This window comes from Mesocricetus auratus, unplaced genomic scaffold (assembly GCF_017639785.1).
Source record: "Mesocricetus auratus isolate SY011 unplaced genomic scaffold, BCM_Maur_2.0 Super-Scaffold_100022, whole genome shotgun sequence".
NCBI lineage: Eukaryota > Metazoa > Chordata > Mammalia > Rodentia > Cricetidae > Mesocricetus > Mesocricetus auratus.
In genome coordinates, this window is record NW_024429203.1 from 23,444,872 (window position 1) to 23,465,618 (window position 20,747).

At 42.8% G+C, this 20,747-nt stretch overlaps 1 protein-coding gene across 3 annotated transcripts in view; it reads right to left on the minus strand.

The window, feature by feature from the left end:
• Positions 1–20,747, minus strand: part of Kmt2a (lysine methyltransferase 2A) — an 81,823-nt gene that overhangs the window by 39,601 nt on the left and 21,475 nt on the right. For all 3 annotated transcript variants that reach the window (XM_040729906.1, XM_021226743.2, XM_040729905.1), the window contains exons 2-10: positions 13,588–13,657; positions 8,162–10,809; positions 7,621–7,798; positions 6,187–6,421; positions 3,175–3,239; positions 2,345–2,725; positions 1,914–1,987; positions 1,170–1,301; positions 618–731 (exon numbers count right to left, since the gene is read on the minus strand). In XM_040729906.1, coding sequence (XP_040585840.1) covers positions 618–731; positions 1,170–1,301; positions 1,914–1,987; positions 2,345–2,725; positions 3,175–3,239; positions 6,187–6,421; positions 7,621–7,798; positions 8,162–10,809; positions 13,588–13,657 — 3,897 coding nt within the window. The remainder of the gene's footprint in view (positions 1–617; positions 732–1,169; positions 1,302–1,913; positions 1,988–2,344; positions 2,726–3,174; positions 3,240–6,186; positions 6,422–7,620; positions 7,799–8,161; positions 10,810–13,587; positions 13,658–20,747) is intronic.

Here is a 20,747-nt window from a genome sequence, read left to right on the forward strand (position 1 = left end):
TATATTTCTTCTATTGGAAATTCTCACCTCTGTATGTTTTTTGTTTTGTTTGTTTTTTTGAGACAGAGTTTCTCTGTGCAGCTCTGGCTGTCCTAGAACTGACTATGAACTCAAAAGGGCTCCCCTCCCTCTATATCTGAGTGCTGGGTCTAAAGGTGTGTGCCACCATACCTGGCCCTGCAGAATTCTTTAATTTTCAGTTCTCGGTCACTGGAGGGGTCAATGACCACCCCACCACATATACAATGTTTTCATTTGTCATTTAATGAATATCTTTCTCTATATTTTGCCCATTTTCTGCAGTGTATTTTCCATTTGTTAATAATTGCTAAGAGCTTTTTATATTCACAGGTATTCAATATAAAAACTAATAGCAACTATTTTTATTCTAAGAGAAAAGTAAGAACTCTAATAAAGACTAAATTAAAGAGATTAAAGTATTTACTACTAGATTCCTTCTTAAAATTTCTAAAAATTAAAAAAAAAAAACTCATGAGCTGGCTTAAGCAAGGAGACACAGTACCTGCTAACTCCTAACAAAATGAGTACAGTTACTTCCTCTGCACACAACACAGTGACCCGCCATTACACAGGAGACAAGAAGCAAGGTGCCTTACCTCTACGTGCCCACTACTGGCACAGAGAAAGCAAACTACTCTTGGTGTTATGGGGACAGAAGTCAGAATTCCTAAGCCTCCCATCTCCCACACATTTTCTGCTTCACAATCTTCCTGTGGAGAAAGAGACAGAAAGATCACTTATAAAAGCTTTACAATAGCATAACAAGGACAAAAGGCATAAAAACGGAGTGACACCAGAATGCCAAGAGAATGTTACTTCTGTTAGTCCAAAAATAACTACTGCTTTAAGAAATTATAAACTTGGCCAGGCAGTGGTGGCACACATCTTTAATCCCAGCACTCAGGAGGCAGAGGAAGGTGGATCTTTGTGAGTTTGAAGCCAGCCTGGTCTACTGAGCGAGCTCCAGGACAGCCAGGGCTACACAGAGAAACCCTTTTTGGGAAAATCAACTAGGCTCTCACACCTGAATCCATCTGATAATTGTAGTTCTTACACGTTCCTCTAGTGGGTGCTGTTTCTCTTTCACAACACAGACTTCGTTAAAGGGCATACTGCTCAATAAAGATATGATCACTAAACACTTTTACCTTGAAGTCCACTCTGACTCTGTGGACTCCATCTGCTGGGCTTTTCTGCTTAGAGCTGATGGCATTCGAAAGAGGGTTGAGGACGTTCAAAGTGCCTGCATTCTCTTGCTTATTTACTGGAGGTGGCTTCTCCTGAGACATAAAATAGATGTAGAAGAAAAAAAAAAATCACTTGCCCTCACATTTGCAACAGATGAGAATACAAATGACAATTCTTAGATATGGAAAACATGTCTCAGAATAAGCATCTTCTAGAAGAAGAAAGGCAACTTGTGTGGTGGCTCACTTTGGATGCTGAAGCAGGAGAATTGCTGGGAGTTCAAGGCCAGCTAGAGTTACAGAGTGAGTCTCTGTTTCAAGAGAGGGGAAGAGTAATTTTCAGAAAATTCTGAAATTCTGTATCCATCCATAATAACAGTGGCCACAGGTAGGGGGTGCTTTTATAGACAAATATTCTTAATGTGTACAGAAGGCAAAAGACATGGCAAATGGCTGTCAGAATAAGCTGCTGCCCAGACTACAGCACACAAGGCCATGAAGAAGAGGAAGGCAACAGGAAAAGAGACCAGAGATATCAAACAAAAAGGACTAAAGCCTATACCTTATTCTCTGAGATACCAGTGCCATCTACACAGAAGCAGGAAGACCATTTTGCTTAGTCCAGAAAATGTCAAGGTCAAGGTTTTCCCCTACAAATAGAACAAATACATCCCCAAGGAATTGCAGAGTCAGTTCTCCTCTTACCTTGTCTTTTGGTTTTTGTTTTACAGGGATACTTGGGCGGGGGGTCACTTTTTTCTGCTTGCTCTGCTCTGGACCTAAAGGATTCAAGAGAGACTCTGTTCAGATGCCAGCAATGACTGCTTTCAGACCGAATGGCCTGTGGAGAGAGGGGCATCCAAATAATCTCTAGACCTCAAGGAGAAAACATGACAACATAAAACTCAAACAAACAAACAAAAACATGGCAACATAGCTAACCTAACTTTCTGTTTTGCATCTGGCTTTACTGTAATATAACAGTAAAGAGTCCACTTTCTTTAACCAAAAGATAAAAAAAAAAAAAAAAAAAAAAGATGCATGCAAGTATTCAGGCTCCCAAAAGCCAATCTGAGACACTGGGCCTCTTGGCTGGCTCTGGCTACTCCACCTTTCTTCCTGCCTTCAGCACCCACCTGGCTCTGGCGGTGGAGGCTGCTTTTTCTTGGGCTCACTTGGAGTGGTCTTAGGAACTTCTTTTCTCTGGGGTGCTGCTGTGCTGGGTGGCGGAGGAGGGTTAACTGGTGCTGGCTGGGAGACCTGCTTGCTGGACTTGCGGGAAGCTGGAGTGGTGACCTGTTTGGGTTCAGGTGCAGGCACAGGGGCACTCCCTTCCTCACTCCTTTCTTCCACAGGTTTACGGGGTGGAGGCTCACTGCTGCTCTTCTTTGGGGCAGGCTCTTCCCGTGCTGGTGGTGTAGCCTTCTGACCAGAGTCCACCGAGCTCTTCACAACAGTGCTTTCTTTGTTTTCTTTCTTCTCAGTGGTCTTAGACTTCTTCTCTTTCTTTTTCACAGCTAGGAGAACAAAACAAGGTCATCTATCTATAAGTGAGAAAAGTTCCAGTGAAAAGAAGAAACAGAGAGATCTATAACAGTCTTGTTCACAGCCTCCCGCAGCCAGAGCTGGCACTCAGTCTCCACAAAGTTGAGGCCATGTTGATCGGGTGATGCAAAGAGATTTTATTGCTCTAGGAAATGAGCAGAGCTTTATTTTTTACATGAATTTAAACAAGTATTTTAATTATGGAAAATTTTAAACATACCCCCAAATAAAAAGGAAGAGTCAAATGAACCCCCATGTACCTATCATCCAGCTTCAACAACCACCAACTCCCCGGGAGAGAGCAGTACTTTAAAAGAAAAACAAAAACAAAACAAAAACCTAGTATTCTCTTTACACTGAACGTGCACAGCTGTATGACATTAAAGCAGGGACATTGAGGGAGGCCCTTTCACACCACTACCTTTAGCTTGCTTCTGTAGGTAGGCTTTGGAAGGCATCCACTGTAGGTTCTGACATTTTCTCATCCTAGGATAAGAAAGGATAAAGCATAAAACACATCACATTTAGAAGAGAAGAAATAAAATAAATGCTCACTCGTCTGCAGAAAACATTGAGTCGCCATTCAGATTCACTTGCCAGAACAAGGATTTCTCATTCCTCCGGTTTAATCTGAACCTTTAAAAATCCTTAGGCCAGCAATTTTACCTACCTTTAGGATCTAAAAGGAGCAAATGTCATATTATCTTTGAAATGGGACTCACATTTCTTGTAATTCAATATTGACTTGTACCCCACACAGGTTATCACTGACTCCCTCCCTACTTCCTCTCCTGTCTGCCTCCTGTCCTTTCTGCTTTGGTCTGAGACAGGCTCCCATATAGCCCAGGTTACACTATGTAGCAGAGGATGATCCTGAAGTCTTGATCCTCTTGCCTCTGCCTCTCATGTGCTGGCATCAGAGTGTACACCAATATGATGATCAGTAGTTCTTACAGTCAAGTAGTTACTGTTTTCTCATGGTATTTATTACTCATGTTCACAAGCAGCAACTAAAAATCACCAAGTCCTTACAAAATGACACCGGCATCTCACGGCTTTGATGTATTCTACCCTTTCCTTTAAATTTGATGAAATTTAAACCCGACTTGAAGATTCCACCTGCACTGAATCCATCCTCAGCTCTCTACAACTCAATATACTCCTGGCCCCAAACAAAAGTTCTATTTTTGAAACTGGGGAGTGAATATCAGGTCTCACATGTGTAAGGCAAGCAGTCTGCCACGAGCTACATCAAATCCACTGCCACCTGAAAATGGAATTCATGCACCTTTTTACATTATGTAAATTAAATAACTTCTTGTCACTAACGTACCTAAAGACAAGATTCTTGCTTAATTTCAGAAACCAAAACATACATTTTTTTGAGATAGTCTCACTGTACAATCCAAACTAATCTTGTCATAGCAATCCTCCTGCTCCACCTCCTAAGTGCTAGGATTACAGGCATGAACCCCTCCACCCAGTTTAGAATTACTTCTTATTTCCTAGAAACTGTATTCCAAGTAAACAACGAAGAATATTCCAACTATATTTTATATTAATCACTTTAATGTCATTCATTTGGTAAATATCTCTTGTGCCAGGCACTATGTAGGAGGCCCAGTTGCCAGAATTTCTGTTTACACTATTCTAATACATTTTAAAAAATCACCCCAGATGGTAGAAAGTGTGCCCACAAACTGACTGGAAAAGTAGACTATTTTATAAGTCTGTATAAGAACCGCCATATGCTGGGCTGAGGGTAGAGCTCAATGGCAAAGCACCGGACTAGCACATCTGTAGGCCAGTGTTGAAGTCCCAGCACTGCCTGCCCCACCCACAGAAACACCTGTATAAATGAAAATATTTTGTAAGAGTCAGAAAGTCAAGTGTAGTGCTATGGACCTAGAATCCTGGTACTGGGAAGCGGAGGCAGGAAGATAACAAGTTGGAGGCAGGCCTGGAATGCTAATCCGAATCTCAAAAATCAAAGTAAACTTAAAAATAAAATGAAACAAAACAGCAAGAGAGCCCAGAGATTTAGTCAAAAATGTCTCCAGTTCCTGAATGCTATGTAAAGCTAAAAGTGACTCCAAGAATTGGGAAATGGCTCCATGGGTTAAAAAAACAAACAAACAAACAAAATGATGGTTATGCAAACATGAGGACCTCAGTTTAAATCCCCAGCATTCATGTTAAAAATCTGAATGTGAGCCAGGTGTGTGGTGGTGCATAGCTTTAATCCCAGCACTTGGTAGGCAGAGGCAGGAGGATCGCTGTGAGTTTGAGGTCAGTCTACAGAGTGAGTTCCATGATAGTCAGGGCTACACAGAGAAACCCTGTGTTGGGGAAAAAAAGAATCTTAATGTGACCCCACACCCAGTGTTGTCTGGGGCTTCCTGGACACAGGCCAAGTTCCAGGCTCAGGAGGAGACCAAGAAAATAAGGTAGAAGGGTTATAGAGTAGGACCCAAAGACAGAACACACCTCCTCTGTCCTCTGGATAAGCATAGGAGGATGTGTACACACACACCCCACACACCCCGATGATGATGATGATGATGATGATTTCAGTCAGTCAAAAAATTCTGTGCCTAAATTTGTCAAGTTTTTAAGACATTAATTATTTTATTCTCAATTTAATACTTAAAATTTTATTTTACTATTTTATGTGCATTGGTGTTTTGCCTGAATGTATGTATATGCACCATGTGCATGTCTAGTTGCTGTGGAGATCAAAAGAGGGCATCAGAGTCCCTGGAACTAGAGTTATAGACGTTTGTAAGCTGTCATGTGGGTGCTGGGAAGTGAACCTGTGTCCTCTGGAAGAGCAGCCAATGAGCCATCTCTCCAGCCCCTGATTTGTCAAGTTTTAAGAAACTGTTCAAAACTACCCTGACTGATACAGTAGTCACTAGTTGCATGTAGATATTTAAAGTTAAAATAATTAAAATTAAAATTTTGTTTTTGTTTGTTTTTCAAGACACAGTTTCTCTGTGTAACAGTCCTGACTGTTCTTGAGCTGATAGAGATCTACCTGTCTCCAAGTGCTGGGGTTAAAGGTGTGTGCCACCACCACTGCCACCATCACCACCCGGCTTTTAAAAACAAGTGTTTAAAATGTAGCTCTTCATTCATACTAACCACATGCCAAGTACGCAATGGCCCCATGTAGCTATTGACTGCCATACTGAACTAAGTACAAAAAGAATGTTTTCATTGCTGAGATTGCTCTATTAGATGGCATTGTCACAAAATACTTACTTAGCTTAAACCTCATCACATCACAAAACTCAACGCTGCAGCTAATCTAGAGACGCGAGCAGATTGGTGCAACCACACCAGGTTTTCTGAAGCATCCTTGTGACAAACCAGGGACAAACAGAAATCTGTGTGACCATGCGGTCATCACCCCAGGGTAAGAATCACTCACTTGCAGCATTGCTTCTTTATATTGCGGCCACCAAACTTGGGCTTGTCCAAGCAATTAGTGCAAACTCCACAGTCCTCAGGCACCTGGCAGCCGGGGCACTGCCCACACCGCCTGGATCGCCGCCCTTTCTTGACTGGAGGCTCCTGAGGAGCCTTGTTTCTGGTGACAGGCTTAATTGGTTTGATGGGCGGGGCAAGAGGTTCAGCATCTTCTGAGCCAGCAATTGATGACTTATCTGTTAAAGAAATGTGTCTTTAGTTCCAAGAGAATGCCGTCTAATTCCTTCTTGAGAGATCTTCAAAGTCCCTTTGTGTCCTCAGATACGTTAAACCTCATTTGAATTGCTAGTCAAAATAGAAGAATTTATAATATATTCATACATACAGAACTCAGGTGTTTAAATGCCTACTCCTTATAGCTTGGTGAAAGCAAAACTCCAAATACAGAAAACCAAACAATGGAACTGAAAAAAGAGCAAGCTGCACATGTCTAAGAACTCTTTCTAGATGACTGGCTGCCCTGGTGGCTATTTATTCTGTTCCTGTCAACTTGACACAAGCTAGAGTCATCAGGGAGGAAGACTCTCAACCGAGAACATGCCTCCATCAGAGTGCCTGTAGACAAGTCTGTGGAAGCATTTTCTTGATCGACAGCTGAGTGGGGGGCCCAGCCCACTCTGGGTGATACCATACCTGGGCACAGTACTAAGCTGTCTAAGAAAACAAGTCTAACAAGCCACAAGGACAAGCCAGTAAGCAGAGCTCCTCCATGGTCTCCGCTTCAGTTCCTGCCCCCAGGCTCCTGCCTTGAGCTCCTGCTCTAGCTTCCCTCAACGATGGAGTATAACCTGAGAGCTGTAAGATAAAATCAACCCTTTCCTCCCCACTTGCTTTTTACCCTGGCATTTTACCACAACAGCAGTTGAAACCCTAATTAATACAATGCCTAACAGACCTCTAATTCCAGAAAGTGTAAATGACCAAGGGATCCAACTGCTGTGCTCTGAAAACCACTGGTTCACAGAGGTCACGTCACATTCATCACAGCTGCTTCCAGGCAGGTTCTCAGTGTAGCTGAGACACTAACCTTGCTTTTGAGACATGAGACCCCTTTGACATCCTTGCCAAAACTTGCTTCCTCTGTGTGGCAGTGTAAGCAGGTTCTACCTGTTCCTCCTTCTTCCCTTTCAGGAGTTAAACTTGCATCACAGTCTGATGGCTTACCTTAACAGTCTCCCCAGAGTACCTCAACATTTCTTTCTGAGGCATTCCCTCTAACAAAATCTTCAAATATTTAATTTCCTCCAACTATCTGGCTTTGTTTTCTGTTTTTTAAATCCAGTCTAATGAATTATGAATAGTCTAGTGGCATCTGCAGAATGAAAGCACGTAAATAGGTCTGCTCACAATTCCAAGGTCGATTTCCTTGACTTACCATCATTTCCCATGGAAGACAAAATCTTTTCTCGTTCTTCCCATGGTAAGGCACTCAAGGTGGGCATGTCATCAGGAAACACAGCTCGTTTTCGGCCAAGGGCAACAGCAGCTCTTCTGCAGACATGTTTAATCCGGGGTCCTCGTACAGAAGTTTCTGATGAATCACTTTCTTGACCCTGAATATGAGATAAAGCAACAAATAAAGACTACTGTGCATGTTGTGAATCTGCTGACCAACTTATTATGATCTATCATCAAAGCACACAATGATAGCCTAGCTATTCCTAGCCAGGAAGCCAATATATGGAAGTCAACTACTTCTGCATTCTAAAATTAGCAGCAATCTCTACCTATACTGTCCCCTCCGTGTTACACAGAATGCAATTTTCTACTTCTCAAAAAAGCTACTGATCCTTGGAAGACCACTGCACAGACAACACCTCTACCCAGGTCTCCTAGCAGCTCAAACATTTGGCCTAAGACTTGCCCCAAGAAAGGCTCAATAAACTTGGTTTTAACAGCAAGGTGGGAAAGAGTACCTGTGCTTTGGGCTGGTCAGTTTGCTTGAGACTCTTACTCTTCTCAATCTTGCAAAGCTGGGCTTTGGCCTTTTTTAGGAGGCTGGCAACCCTCTTGTCAGTCATTGGGAGCTTGTCTGCCTGAGCCAACATGGAGCCTATGGAGGAAGTGGAATGTTTAACAGTGCTAGATGAAGGAGTGGAAAGGCAGAGGGTTTTCTCCTTCTCCAGGGATGGGGCAGTTGGGCCGAGGTCCAAGTTGTTTTTTTCCAGATTTCCTCTCCCTTTCTTTATAAGTATTTTGGTTTTGACAGCTGTTGTATCCCCAAGAGTCACAGAAGCAATATCGGTCCCAGAATCAAGTGATGAAGACTTCTTCCGCCCCGCTGCTTTTTTGGCAGAAGATGAAGTGCCAACATCTTCTCCAGCAACCTTCTCTTTGGAAACCCGACCCACAGGATACAAAGCAGAGCTACTCTGAATTTCTGAGCCCTTTTTCCTTTTCTCTTTCCGTGACTCCCGCTTATTCTCCTTCTCTCTCTCCCGGTCTCGCTCTCTACTCTTGTCCTTCTCCATACTCTTGTCAGCATCTCGGTCTTTGGACAGCTCCTCCGGGGCCTTGTCTCTGTTTCTCCCCTTCTCAGTCTGGGAGCCTGGGGTGAACCACGGGAAGAGAGTAGGACTGTCTGATGAAAATGGCTCTGCCGGAGCACTGGTCTGCTTCCTTGGTCTCTGATTTTTCTCTGTAGATTCCCCAGACTGAGTTAGGGAATGAGAAGGAAAAGTAAAAGTTGGGTTTAAGGCACTAGCGGCAAGAGGACTAACAGGGATGCTTAATGAGGAGGAGACAGAAGACGGGGGAGTGAGAGGTGGCAGCTCAGAAGTACTAAGCCTTCCACTTCTTGTCCTCATGGAGTGAGAGGGTGATCTTGGTTCAGACCGAATCGGACTAAACACTTTCCTTTTCCTTTTTCTATTAGATACTCCCGAAGAGGACGCTCCAGTAGAAGTTCGATTACTAGGCAAGGTCACAGACTCGAATATTCTAGAGTGTGCCTCACTTGGAGTAAATCTTGGAGCTCTTAGAATGGGGCTCCTTTTGTGGATGTCAAACCTTGTTCCAGGATGGAGTGGTGAAAACAACCGGGCTGAAGCAGCAGTACCAGACGCAGAGAAGCCAGAAGCGAAGCCAACATCCTCTGGAGTTAGTGGAGGGGGTCGGAAATTATCAAATATCGGTTTGCGAATCAGACCTTCTTTGGCATACTTTGCTGAGGAAAAGTACTGTGGCTCTGACCTCGAATGCTTTAAAGAAGTCCACCTAAATGTTGGCTCTCGTAAAATAGATTTCCGCTTCCCTTGCATGGGAGCAGCAGGAGGCAAAAACGGTGATGCTAAGGGGATGGTGGGAGGCATAAGCCAAGGTGTGTGGTCAGAGATACTGGAGGCTGGCTGCAGGGGAGGGGGAGGGGTGAGGAGAGGCGGAGGTGGCGAGGAGGAGGTCTGCTGCTGCGGGGCACTTTGCAGAGTTGGTAATTTTTTAGTTGTTCTCGATCCAAAGCTTCTCTCTGACATCGAATACCGTCTGCTTCTCCTGTCGTTACTCTCCTTTTCTGGAGACTGGGAAATGGGCAGTGGGGTGTGAACTTCGGGGGTGTTACTGCGCTCTTCAGGAAGTGCCTGGATCTCCTCAGAGGCCTGAGAATCTGAGGTGGTATCGATACTGGGACTGCTAGATCGGGAGGAGTCCGAAGACATCTGAGAGGAGTGCTGGGAAGCTGCACTGGACTTTTCCGAAGACCCACAGGATGCGGCGCTGAATCGACTGTTGGGTGTGGATTCGAGTCGCGCGATTTTAATTGGAGGGTCATAATCCTCATCCTCTATGAACCGTCGGGGGGTCTTGATGATCCTCGAGGAGATGGCGCTGACCACAGGCATGATGAACTGCCGGATATTTTTGACCTGTGTCTTCACCTTCCTCCCTTGCAGCTGGGCTGCTTCTTTCTCGATTTTCTTCTGTGCCCCCTTCTTCGCCCTCTGCAGGAGCTGCTTAGCAATTGTTGCATCAGTCCTTTTAGAAGAAGGAATAATCCTGACGGGTTTAATCCTTCGAGGGCTCTGTCTGACCGCTGTCTTGTCTTCTTTCGTGAGTGGGGGCGTTCCTTCCTTGTCTTTCCGGACCTTCTGGGGCTTTTCCAGTTCAGAGTTAATGAGCAGGCCTGAAGGGGTCTTTATCCGTTCTGCGGATGGAGGCCTTCCTCGCCGTCTTACAATCTGTACACCCTTCCTTCCTATTTGCAGCTTCCCTGTCTTAAACTTAGACTTGAGAGGAGAGAGTTTACCTGCTCTTAATTTTTTAATCTTTGTGGCTTGCTGGAACATAGCAGAAGGGGTCCGCTTAATTTTTTTCAGACTATCTTCTTTGCTTCCTTTTGTTAACTCTGAAATGTCCTTTCCATGTGTGATTTTGATTTTTACCCCCGGGAAGGTGGGCGGTCTTCCTCTCTTCTTCTCTATGCTTTTAGAATCTTTCTTCTTGATTTTATCTGCAGACTTGCTCTCTGATTTACTTAGAGGGGAGAACACAGGTGGATCTGGGAGGGTAGCTGCATTTCGGTCAGAGCCACTTCTAGGTCTCCCGCGAGGTTTTCGAGGACTAGTTTTAACTGTGTATAGAAATTAAACAATGAAGAGCATATATTTAGCTGCGAAGTTCAGGTCTTAGCTAGGCTGAATATAATTTAGCACAGGCCATTTTGTACTGAACTCATTGGGACTAATGAGTCAAGACTATATCTTAAATGTGCTTAATTTCTTTTCACTGAGTATTTACCTCAAAGAAACCAAGTCAGTAACACTCCACCTAAAAAAAAACATTTAACTACTTTTTTTGATACAAAAATCAAAGGTTTTTAACTAACAAGTGACCTAGAAAACAGAAATTCCCATTCCTCAAATGAGGAGAGTTTTTCCTCCCTTTTCTAAAATTGGAAAAAAAAAGTTTTAAGAAATCTGTATTACATTATCCAGCTCACCAAGAGTGACATTTAAGAGCATGTTTCTTTCAAAAGTTGAGAATGGTAGCACTCAGAAAGTTAATAAATCTGAGGTCAGCCTGGGCTATATATGAGTTCCAGATCAGTCCTGAACTACACAGAGAGACCTTGTTTTTAAAGGGGGGGGGGACCAAACCAAATACAACCTCGACCCAACCAAGACAATGACAACAACAAACATTCCAATTTTCCAATGTATAATTATGGCCTCGAATAAATTTGAACAACAATATCAACTTTCATGGGCAAAGGGTCTGTCTTGGGCAACCCAGCATTCTGCATTTTTAATCTGTTCAAGCAAAGTAAGCTAAGAAGTTTTACTTGGGAGATTATGCTCATTCAAAAGGCATGAGTACACTCACCAGCATGCAGCATGAGTGCTTATCAGTGGCCAGTGTCATGAGCTTGTTGATCTACTCCTTTCTAGGATCCTGTAACTAGTTACTCCCAAGTTACAAAAAGATTTAATCTTGATTGTTAGCAAGATCAAATCAAGAGTTTATCAAGACAGATCTTTTCGATTCTAAATAAGAAACAGGTAGGTATGATGATGCCTGTAACCACAGCACTAGGGAGGCAGAGGTAGGAGACTTCCAGTAAATTCAAGGTCATCCTGATCTGCCAGGACCACACATTGAGATCTTGCTGCAAACAGGAATTTCCCAAATTACAAAGATGCTCAACTTGCTACTATGAAGACAGTCAATGAAGCAAGAATTGGCTATGGCAGCCAGGCATGATGGATCACAAATGTAATTCTCAGTACTTGGGAAGCTAAGGAAAGATAATCACCTCACCCTCAGGGTTAGCTGGGGCCACAGTGAGCTCTATGTCAACCTGGGCTACAAAGTTAAGACCCTGCCTCAAAAAAAGTCTACGGTCTTCCTTTATCTCTCTTAGCTTCTCAGGGCTACATAGTATAACATTCTTCTGAGACCAAAACCTCCCTCACCAGGCATCAAAAAAGACTGCAGCCTCTATGAAAATCTGTGCTATGGACTTGCTTTCCAACACAAGAGAAATCAATGAAGTCTTACGGGTGAACTTTATAACATAAACACAAATGCATTCCTCACCAAGTAACTTAGGAGACTTCCCTTAACAGAGTAAGAGTTTACCAATCAATTATCAATATATACTAATTATAACAAAAGTAATGGACTGTAAGACAGCAGATAACAACAATTCATTTCAGTAACACATATCCAGATTCTTTAAAACAACAACAATGTTCAATGTAAATTGATAGCCAAGAAAAAATTCGCTAGAAAACCGCTGTGAAAGAGCTGTGAATTAACTAAGAGTGCAGACTTGACTCCCCAGCACTGCGGGCCATTTGACAGCTCTGAAAGCCTCTTCCATATCCCTTTTCAAAAGAAGCTTTCACAGACAAGTAGAAAGCAAGAGCAGACAAGGGTCCTAACTCAGCCACTAACTTCTTACATTCAAGGCCGCACACCAGCTCCATCTAATTGCTTATGTCACCCCCCCCCCATTTTTATCAACTGTTAAAAGTCAGAGCAGAAGATCCAAGATTTCATCACCACTTAAAACACTGCCGCTGTCTACACCGCAGGTCCTAAGCCACTAGTACCAGTCACTAGATAGCAACCCCATCTTTTGGGGAAACAAGAGTTATCAGCTTAGGTGTTTAATTGGATTGCTATATAATATACAATGACTCTTAAGTGACACCCAAATGGCAGCAACCATCACAAATCAAACAGAGTAAAAATATCTAACAACAGAGTATTTTAACTGGTCTATTTATCCACATAAACAAAACCACACAACAAGTCAGCAGTTGACAAGATGAGGAATGTATTTCTCATTAAAAGATTCTTAGCCTTTCCTCCAGACAACGGAACTATCCAAGCTATTAAACGTGCACTGATCTTAGAAAACTGTTTGTGGATCTAGAATTTTGTTGAGAACATTATTGAGTGCTAATAAATGGAAACACCCACGTAATTTTCAGTTTCTTTATTTTAGTACAGCCTTTTAAGGGTTAGGTAAAATGGTGTCATATAGCACAAACATGTTGTTTCAGGATCCTTGACAATAGTACACTAAATTTCATCTACAAAAAAATAAGAGCCAATTTTCTCCCCACAAGTATAAATACTACCATAGAATAGAAAATGATAAATTTGACCAGGTTTCCCAAAATTTTTCTGTGGAAACCTACCTCCCATGTCCAAGTATTACCCAGAAAAACATAGTGAAGAATTACCAAGCACAGCCAGCAGCAACCATCCCATACAGTCTAGTTCCTAAGTCACTGCCTAGCCCTGGGAGAGGTCATCCTTTACTTGCAAAAAGGCAGGAAGAAGCCACACTCTCCCAGCAAACAGAATGTAGATCTACAGCACGTTTCATCGGCCATACCTGAAGGAGACCTTGTGGGGCTTCGCACTCTGACTTCTTCATCTGAGCCAAAACCTAAGAACTGCTCATCCTACAACAAAGGAAAATTATTTTAAAATCAGAAGCAAAAACATAAATGTGAATAAAACCCAAAGAAATGCCCAGATGAAACAAATGCATTGGAAAATTAGCCTCTACATATGAGTCATCATTATCCAGATGGATTCTACAAAACAAACTATGGACCAGTCATAGTTTCATTAAACATGATGGCTGTGTAGTAACTGAACAATGCACTGAAAGTTCACCTTTGGTGAACAATAGATAGGGGACAGTACAAATTTCAAACTACAGATACAATCCCAAACCATTAAAGGATAACTTTAACACAAATAAGCAAATCAAGATAATATTAAAAATACACAGCCACAGATAAAACAAATGCTTACGTCTACAAACATATAAAGAGTAACATAAAGCATGTAACGATCTCTTGCCTATTAAGTATTATAGAGACTGTAAGTTCCTTAGCTTAGGAACTGTTATTTAGATGTGATTTCTGTACATCTGAGCTCAGAGTCTCGACATGCACTTTAATAGCATCACCTTAAAATGCCCTGTGATAAGAGACTTATGGTGGGCAGCAGTGCTGGCAACAGGGATCACAAACTGACCATACACAGGGACTCCCTTCATCACTAATGGAAACCTCTGATTCCCAGTTCTGCTTGGAAAAGACAAAAGAAGCAAAAGCTCTCCTTATTTCTAACTTTAACCTGCCCTTAAAAAATACTAAGGATCGCTTAGCCTATTTTGGATAAGTTGTCAAGAAGTCTACTGAAACATATTGACTAGTACAAATTTATTGATTCAGAAAAAGTTCTTTCTAGGAGGGAGGGAAGGAGAGAGAGGGAGAGGGAGAGAGGGAGAGGGAGAGGGGAGAGAGAGAGAGAGAGAGAGAGAGAGAGAGAGAGAGAGAGAGAGAGAGAGAGAGAGAGATATGAGAATTACAGATTCCAGAAACAAAATCCACACAATACCACCACTATGGAATGAAGTGCACAGAGTCTGGTAAATCCTGAACCATGTCCCAACAGTTAAAGTCCCCAGACTTTCCTCCAGTGGACAGCACCAGCGGATGACACCAGTACACTCCCACTGACGAGCTCTTTCCTCGGTTTAACACATTCCTAGTACTCTTATTAGTGTTATAGTTGAAGGAACACATTCTGGGAGGCCTAGTGACCTACCCAAGATCACACATACACAGCACATAACAACAGGGAGCCTTCAGTTATTATTGGCTGTAGTCATTTTCATACCAGTTAGAATGAACCTATAAATAATTGAAGGAGTCAAATAAACCATCCACAGCACAAAACTTTCTAGTTGACAACTAAAGCAAGGAATGGCCATTTTCTGATCCTTCAAGCTTCTGGGCACTTTGCTCTTCTCTATATCACCCCCATCAAACAACCTGCTGAGCTATGTATTTCACAGTACCTGGATACTGTCAAGTGCATCCCAGGACGCTACACCACTAACTGCACGAGTCTTACGCAGTGAGAACAAACAGCACAAGCAACTAACATAAAGTACTAGGTGACATATTTACTAGTTTTAAAAGAAATGCGATAGATAGCATTTTGTTCACAGTCAACAATTCACGTCACCATCTGTATTGCAAACAGTCACAAAACCTAACTGTACAATCCCAATTGTAAAGTCCTGTTAAACGCTGAGTGCCACTGAGCTGTCAGTCAAGCAATCATTCAACTGTCAGTATTTAGAATTTTCTAAAACGATAGGAAACATTTGTTCTCCGAGTAAGGTCAGAACAGGAAGAGAATGTGTAGTCAAAAAGGATTTTACTACTAGGCACCCTTTAATTCCAGCACTTGGGAGGCTCAGGCAGGGGTTGAGGCCCTCCATGGATTGAGTTCCAGGCTAGCCAGTGCTACAGAGTGAGGCCCGTCCCCCTAAAGACTATATTTCAATCCAAGAACTTTTTTTAAAGATTTATTTATAATATATTCAGTGTTTGCCTGCGTGTATGCCTGCACGCCATAAGACGGCACTAGATCTCATTATAGATGGTTGTGAGCCACCATGTGGTTACTGAGAATTGAACTCAGGAATCTCTGGAAGAGCAGCAGGTGCTCTTAACCAATGAGCCCTCTCTCCAGCCCCCCAAGAACATTTTGTTGTTGTTGTTTTGTTTTGCATTTGAAATATAGGCTGATTTTTTATTGTGCTTCAAAATAAAAGCTCACTCTTCAAAGATCCAAACAACCTGGCTAAAAAAAAAAAAAGCTGTCATTGACATGTCAACCCTGAACTTCCAATTCTATGCTAAGATTCCTAAGTAAGCACATTAAACAACCCCCGCCCCCGCAAAAACAAAAACAAAAACCCAAGGGAGACACTGCACTGCCATCCCAATTGGCTTCTCATCTGGCTCCATTGCTCACTTTACTTGGGTAGGACAGGACAATGTAAAGAGGTAACAGTCCTAGCTTCCAATAGGTCCATACTTGCTGAAAGACCAAAAAATAACGGCACTGTGCACTCTGGCGCAGTGAGCGCAGGCATACACACCACAGGCCCAGCTAAAGAGAGAGTGTGCAGGACACACACAGCAAGGAGTCCTGGGTCCACACTGTACACATCCTTTTCATTTTCTATTTCTTTTCTATGTTTTGTTTTGAGATAGGGTCTCACTATGTAAACCAGGCTGGTCTCAAACTTAGGGAGATCTAGGACTAGAGGTGTGTGGCACCATGCCTGGCTCAACACACACTTTTCCCTTCATATGGCCTTCTCTGAGGAGCATAGCATTCCTGGACACAGTATAGGCATGAGCTATTGTGGTCAATGATGTTCTTGGAGACTGGGCCGCTAAGATTTCAACATTTTCTTAACCTCAAGACAGGAAAACACCCTAGCCAAGTTGAACTCTATAAATACTGTTAAATCATATTTAGTGTCTAGTGATTTATGGTAAATTAAGCTATCCAATTTCACCCCTTAAGTGAACCATAATTATAAAAATAATTAACGCAGAATTTATTGCTTATTGCCATAACTCTAGGGCAGCTAGCTGGGAACTTCCAAGACACTTTTACTACTAAACTCCCTGACTCATAAATATCGTAGCATTTCAAATTTTTATTTGCTGGGTACGGTGGCAAATGTCTTTAATCCCAGCACCCAAGATAGAGAGATATGTTTGAGGCCAATCTGATCTACACAGGGAGGGAATTTCAGGCCAGCCAGGGTTACATAGTGAGGCCCCATCTTAAAAAAAAGGGAGGGATAGTGAGGGGGAAGGGAGGGAACGAGGGAGGGATGGAGGGAGGGAATGAGGGAGGGAGGGGGAGGGGGAGGATGGACCTACATAGTGAGACCTCATTTCAAAAACATTAAAGAATAAGAATAGCCGGGCGGTGGTGGCGCACGCCTTTAATCCCAGCACTCGGGAGGCAGAGACAGGCAGATCACTGTGAGTTCGAGACCAGCCTGGTCTACCGAGTGAGTTCCAGGACAGGCTCCAAAAGAATACAGAGAAACCCTGCCTCGACAAAACCAAAAACAAACAAACAAAAAAAAAAGAATAAGAATAATCTTCCCAGCCATGCTGTGGTAGCACATATCTTTAATCCCAGCATTCAGGAAGCAGAGGCAGGTGGATCTCTTTGAGTTCGAGGCCACCCTGGTCTACTGAGCAGGTTCCAGGACAGCCAAGGCTACAAAGAGAAACCCTGTCTCAGGGGAAAAAGAATAGTCTTCCCACAAGAGAACCTTAGCCCAATAATATTACAGATAATAATGTTATATGTAGAACTGAGTAAAGACATTTTAGAAAACACATGAAAATCTGTGCTTCCAGAAAAGACTAAGATTATGTTTCAAACAAAGCAGTATTTTATTTCCTGGGTCTTTAAAAAATCATTCACACACATGTCCCAGCCAGAACTGTGTTCCAGATAAGTTGAAAAATACACAATTCCTGCTTCCAAGAAGTACCTAAGGCAAAGACAGGCAGGTGCACAACTTTAGCTTTCCCTCCAAAAAAAACAAAGTTTAGTAAAATGTTACTGAGAACAAAATATGACTTAACTCACAATCCAAAATAAAAGCATAGTTACATCTGGGACTAGCTCATTCTCCCTTTTATATTAGTATTTGGTGGGTAAGAAACACTCAGCAGATTTCAAAATTCTCCAAAGCATCTTCTCTCCTTCACATATTATATATAATAAGGCACCTCAACAGGGCTAGAGATTGGAGACTTGATTCTCCTCTACCTTCAGGCATGACACATTCCTCGCGTGGGAACAGCCTTACAAATGTCATTATTCATAGACAATACTTTCCCCTCCCTAGAGTCAAGTAAAATAATTATCTTTCTGTGCCTTTTTAAAATTTTATTTTTATTTTACACTTTACATGGGTGTCAGGTCCCTTAGAACAGGTGTTACAGTCAGTTGTGGGTGCTGGGAGTTGAACCAAGGTCCTCTGGAATAGCAGTCAGTTCTCTTAACTGCTGAGCCATCTCTCCAGCCCCTGTGTCTTTCTTTTCTTTTCTTTTCTTTTTTTTTTTTTTTTTTTTGGTTTTACGAGACAGGGTTTCTCTGTATTGTTTTGGAGGCTGTCGGTCCAGCCCAGCCTCGAACTCACAGAGATCCGCCTGCCTCTGCCTCCCGAGTGCTGGGATTAAAGGAGTGCGCCACCACCGCCAGGCTCCCCTGTGTCTTTCTTAATGCTTCCAAATGTACCACAGTCCAAAGGAAAAAAAGTCATCTACTTAGAACTCTTAATCTCTGGAGCTGAGGCGGATGGACATCAAAGACACACTAAAACATCTCTACTGGCACAGGTTGGAGCTCAGCTGCTAGAATACCTGCCAAGCACGACCCCAGTACCACACAAAACCAGGTGTGGTGACATAACCTGTATCCTAGCCCAGCACTGAGGAAGTGGGGGCAGGAGGGTCAGAGTTCAAGGCCATCTACTCTACATAAGACTCTCACAGTCTCAAAGCAACCAACCAACGAACCTACCATACAAAACACCTACAGCACCACTCATAAGAGCTAAACTATGGAATCAACCTGGGTATCACCATCATGGTCACCACCACAATACATCTCTATTAAACAAGCTGTATCAGCCCTGGCCTGAGATGGACAAGGTCTATCATGATCCTCTGTTGCTGTTCTTTCCTGGGTACCTCACTTTAACTAAGTGCTATGCAACCCACACATGTCCTTTAGCAACCATAGTTCAGTATTCTGTCTCTAAAATTCCTCCAGTTACAAAATCACTCCTGAGGGTCTGGAGAGATGGCCCAGAGGTTAAAGAGCACTTGTTCCTCTTCCAGAGGACCAGAGTTCAGCTCCTAGCACTCACATCAGGAAGCTCACATGTAACTGTATAACTCACTCTAGCTCCAGGGACCCAAAGCTCCCTTCTAGTCCCCGAGGACATCTTCAGGAACTAGAGAGATGGCACAGTGGTAAGGAGCACTGGCTGCTCTTCCAGAGGAACCGGGTTCAATTCCCAGCACCCACATGGCAGCTCACAACTGTCTGTAACTCCAGTTCCAAGGGACTGGACACCCATGGCAAAACATCAATTCACATAAAATACAGATAAATAAGAAAAACTAGCAATTAAAAAATAAACAACATACTTTAAAAAGAAAGACTCATTTTTGTGAAATACTTTTTCAGGCTTCAAAGTGGCATCGTTATACATGGTTCAATCTGATGAGGGGCCACAAGAGAACTAAGAGACTAAAACACCCAGGAGACAAGCTGTACGTAAATCTTGGCAGCTATTTTTTTTATAAAGAGTAACACCTCCCCTGTGGGAATTTATTCAAGTTAGCTATCACTTCTGTTGGCACAATTCCCTTTGAGTCTCCTGCTACTTGCTCTAAAATACCAAGGCTCTATGCTGCATTTTAAAGACTCACACTCATAATTACTAGTATCTAATTATATGGCATTTTTCCCCTAAAATGGGGCCTTTGCTATGTAAACCATATTAGCCTCAAACTCCTGCTTCAGTTTAAAGAGTGCTAGGATTTGCTAGGATTACAGGTATGTGCCACCATGACTGGTTAGCAGAGGATTTTTTTTTTAATCTGGGATGATGGCTTAGCAGGTAAAGATGTTTACTGCCAAACTTGGTGTCCTCAGTTTGATCCTCAGAACTCACATGGTGAAATGAGAGAACCAACCCCTGAAAAGCTCTCCCCATCCATCCATCCACCCATCCATCCATCCACCCATCCATCCACCCATCCACCCACCCATCCATCCATCCATCCATCCATCCATCCATCCATCCACACACACAAAAAAAGATATCACATGCATATATACAATAAATGTAAAAACAAAACAAAAAAACAAAAAGAATCCGAGGGCCTAGGCTCTGCCCTGAACGAAATGACAGACTCTGGACTGGAGATTCCCCCATGGGGAATGGAGTGGGGATTGGGTGGGGGGCTGGGGAGCCTGGTGGGGGAGGCAGGGGAAGGGAGAGGGAGCTAGGACTGACATGTGAAGCAAGCTTGTTTCGAATTTAGAGAAAGAAAAAAAGAAAAGAATCCTTAGGGACCAGGGGCTGAAGGATGTATAGCTCAGTGGTACAGCATATACTCAGCACAGACCAGGCTCTAGGTTTAATCCCCAACATAAAAAAAAAAAATACATACTTGAAATGCATAGGGACTAAGTGAGGACTAACAATGAGATACCAGTTAACAGTTGTTAGAGGAGCTAGTATTGAGGACAAATGATAGCCAGTGTTGGTGAACATGAAAGAAAAGTGACCTTTGTGTACAGTCAGTGGGAATATAAACTAGAACAGCTATTTCTAAAAAAATAGTACAGTTGTTCTTCAAAAGACTGTGGTAGTTTGAGTATGAATGGTCCCTTAGGCTTGAAAGCTAAGTCACCAGGAAGTAACACTATTTGAGAAGGATTAGGAGGTGTGGCCTTGTTGGAGAAAGCATGGCTTTGAGGTTTCCGATCAGGCTATGGATCCTGCACTGTGAGTGCTGACATGCTCCCACCATGCTCTCTGTCATGAAGATAAGGGACTAACTCTCTGAAACTGTAAGCAAGCCCCCGATAAATGTTCCTCTTTTGTAAGAGTTTCCTTTCCTT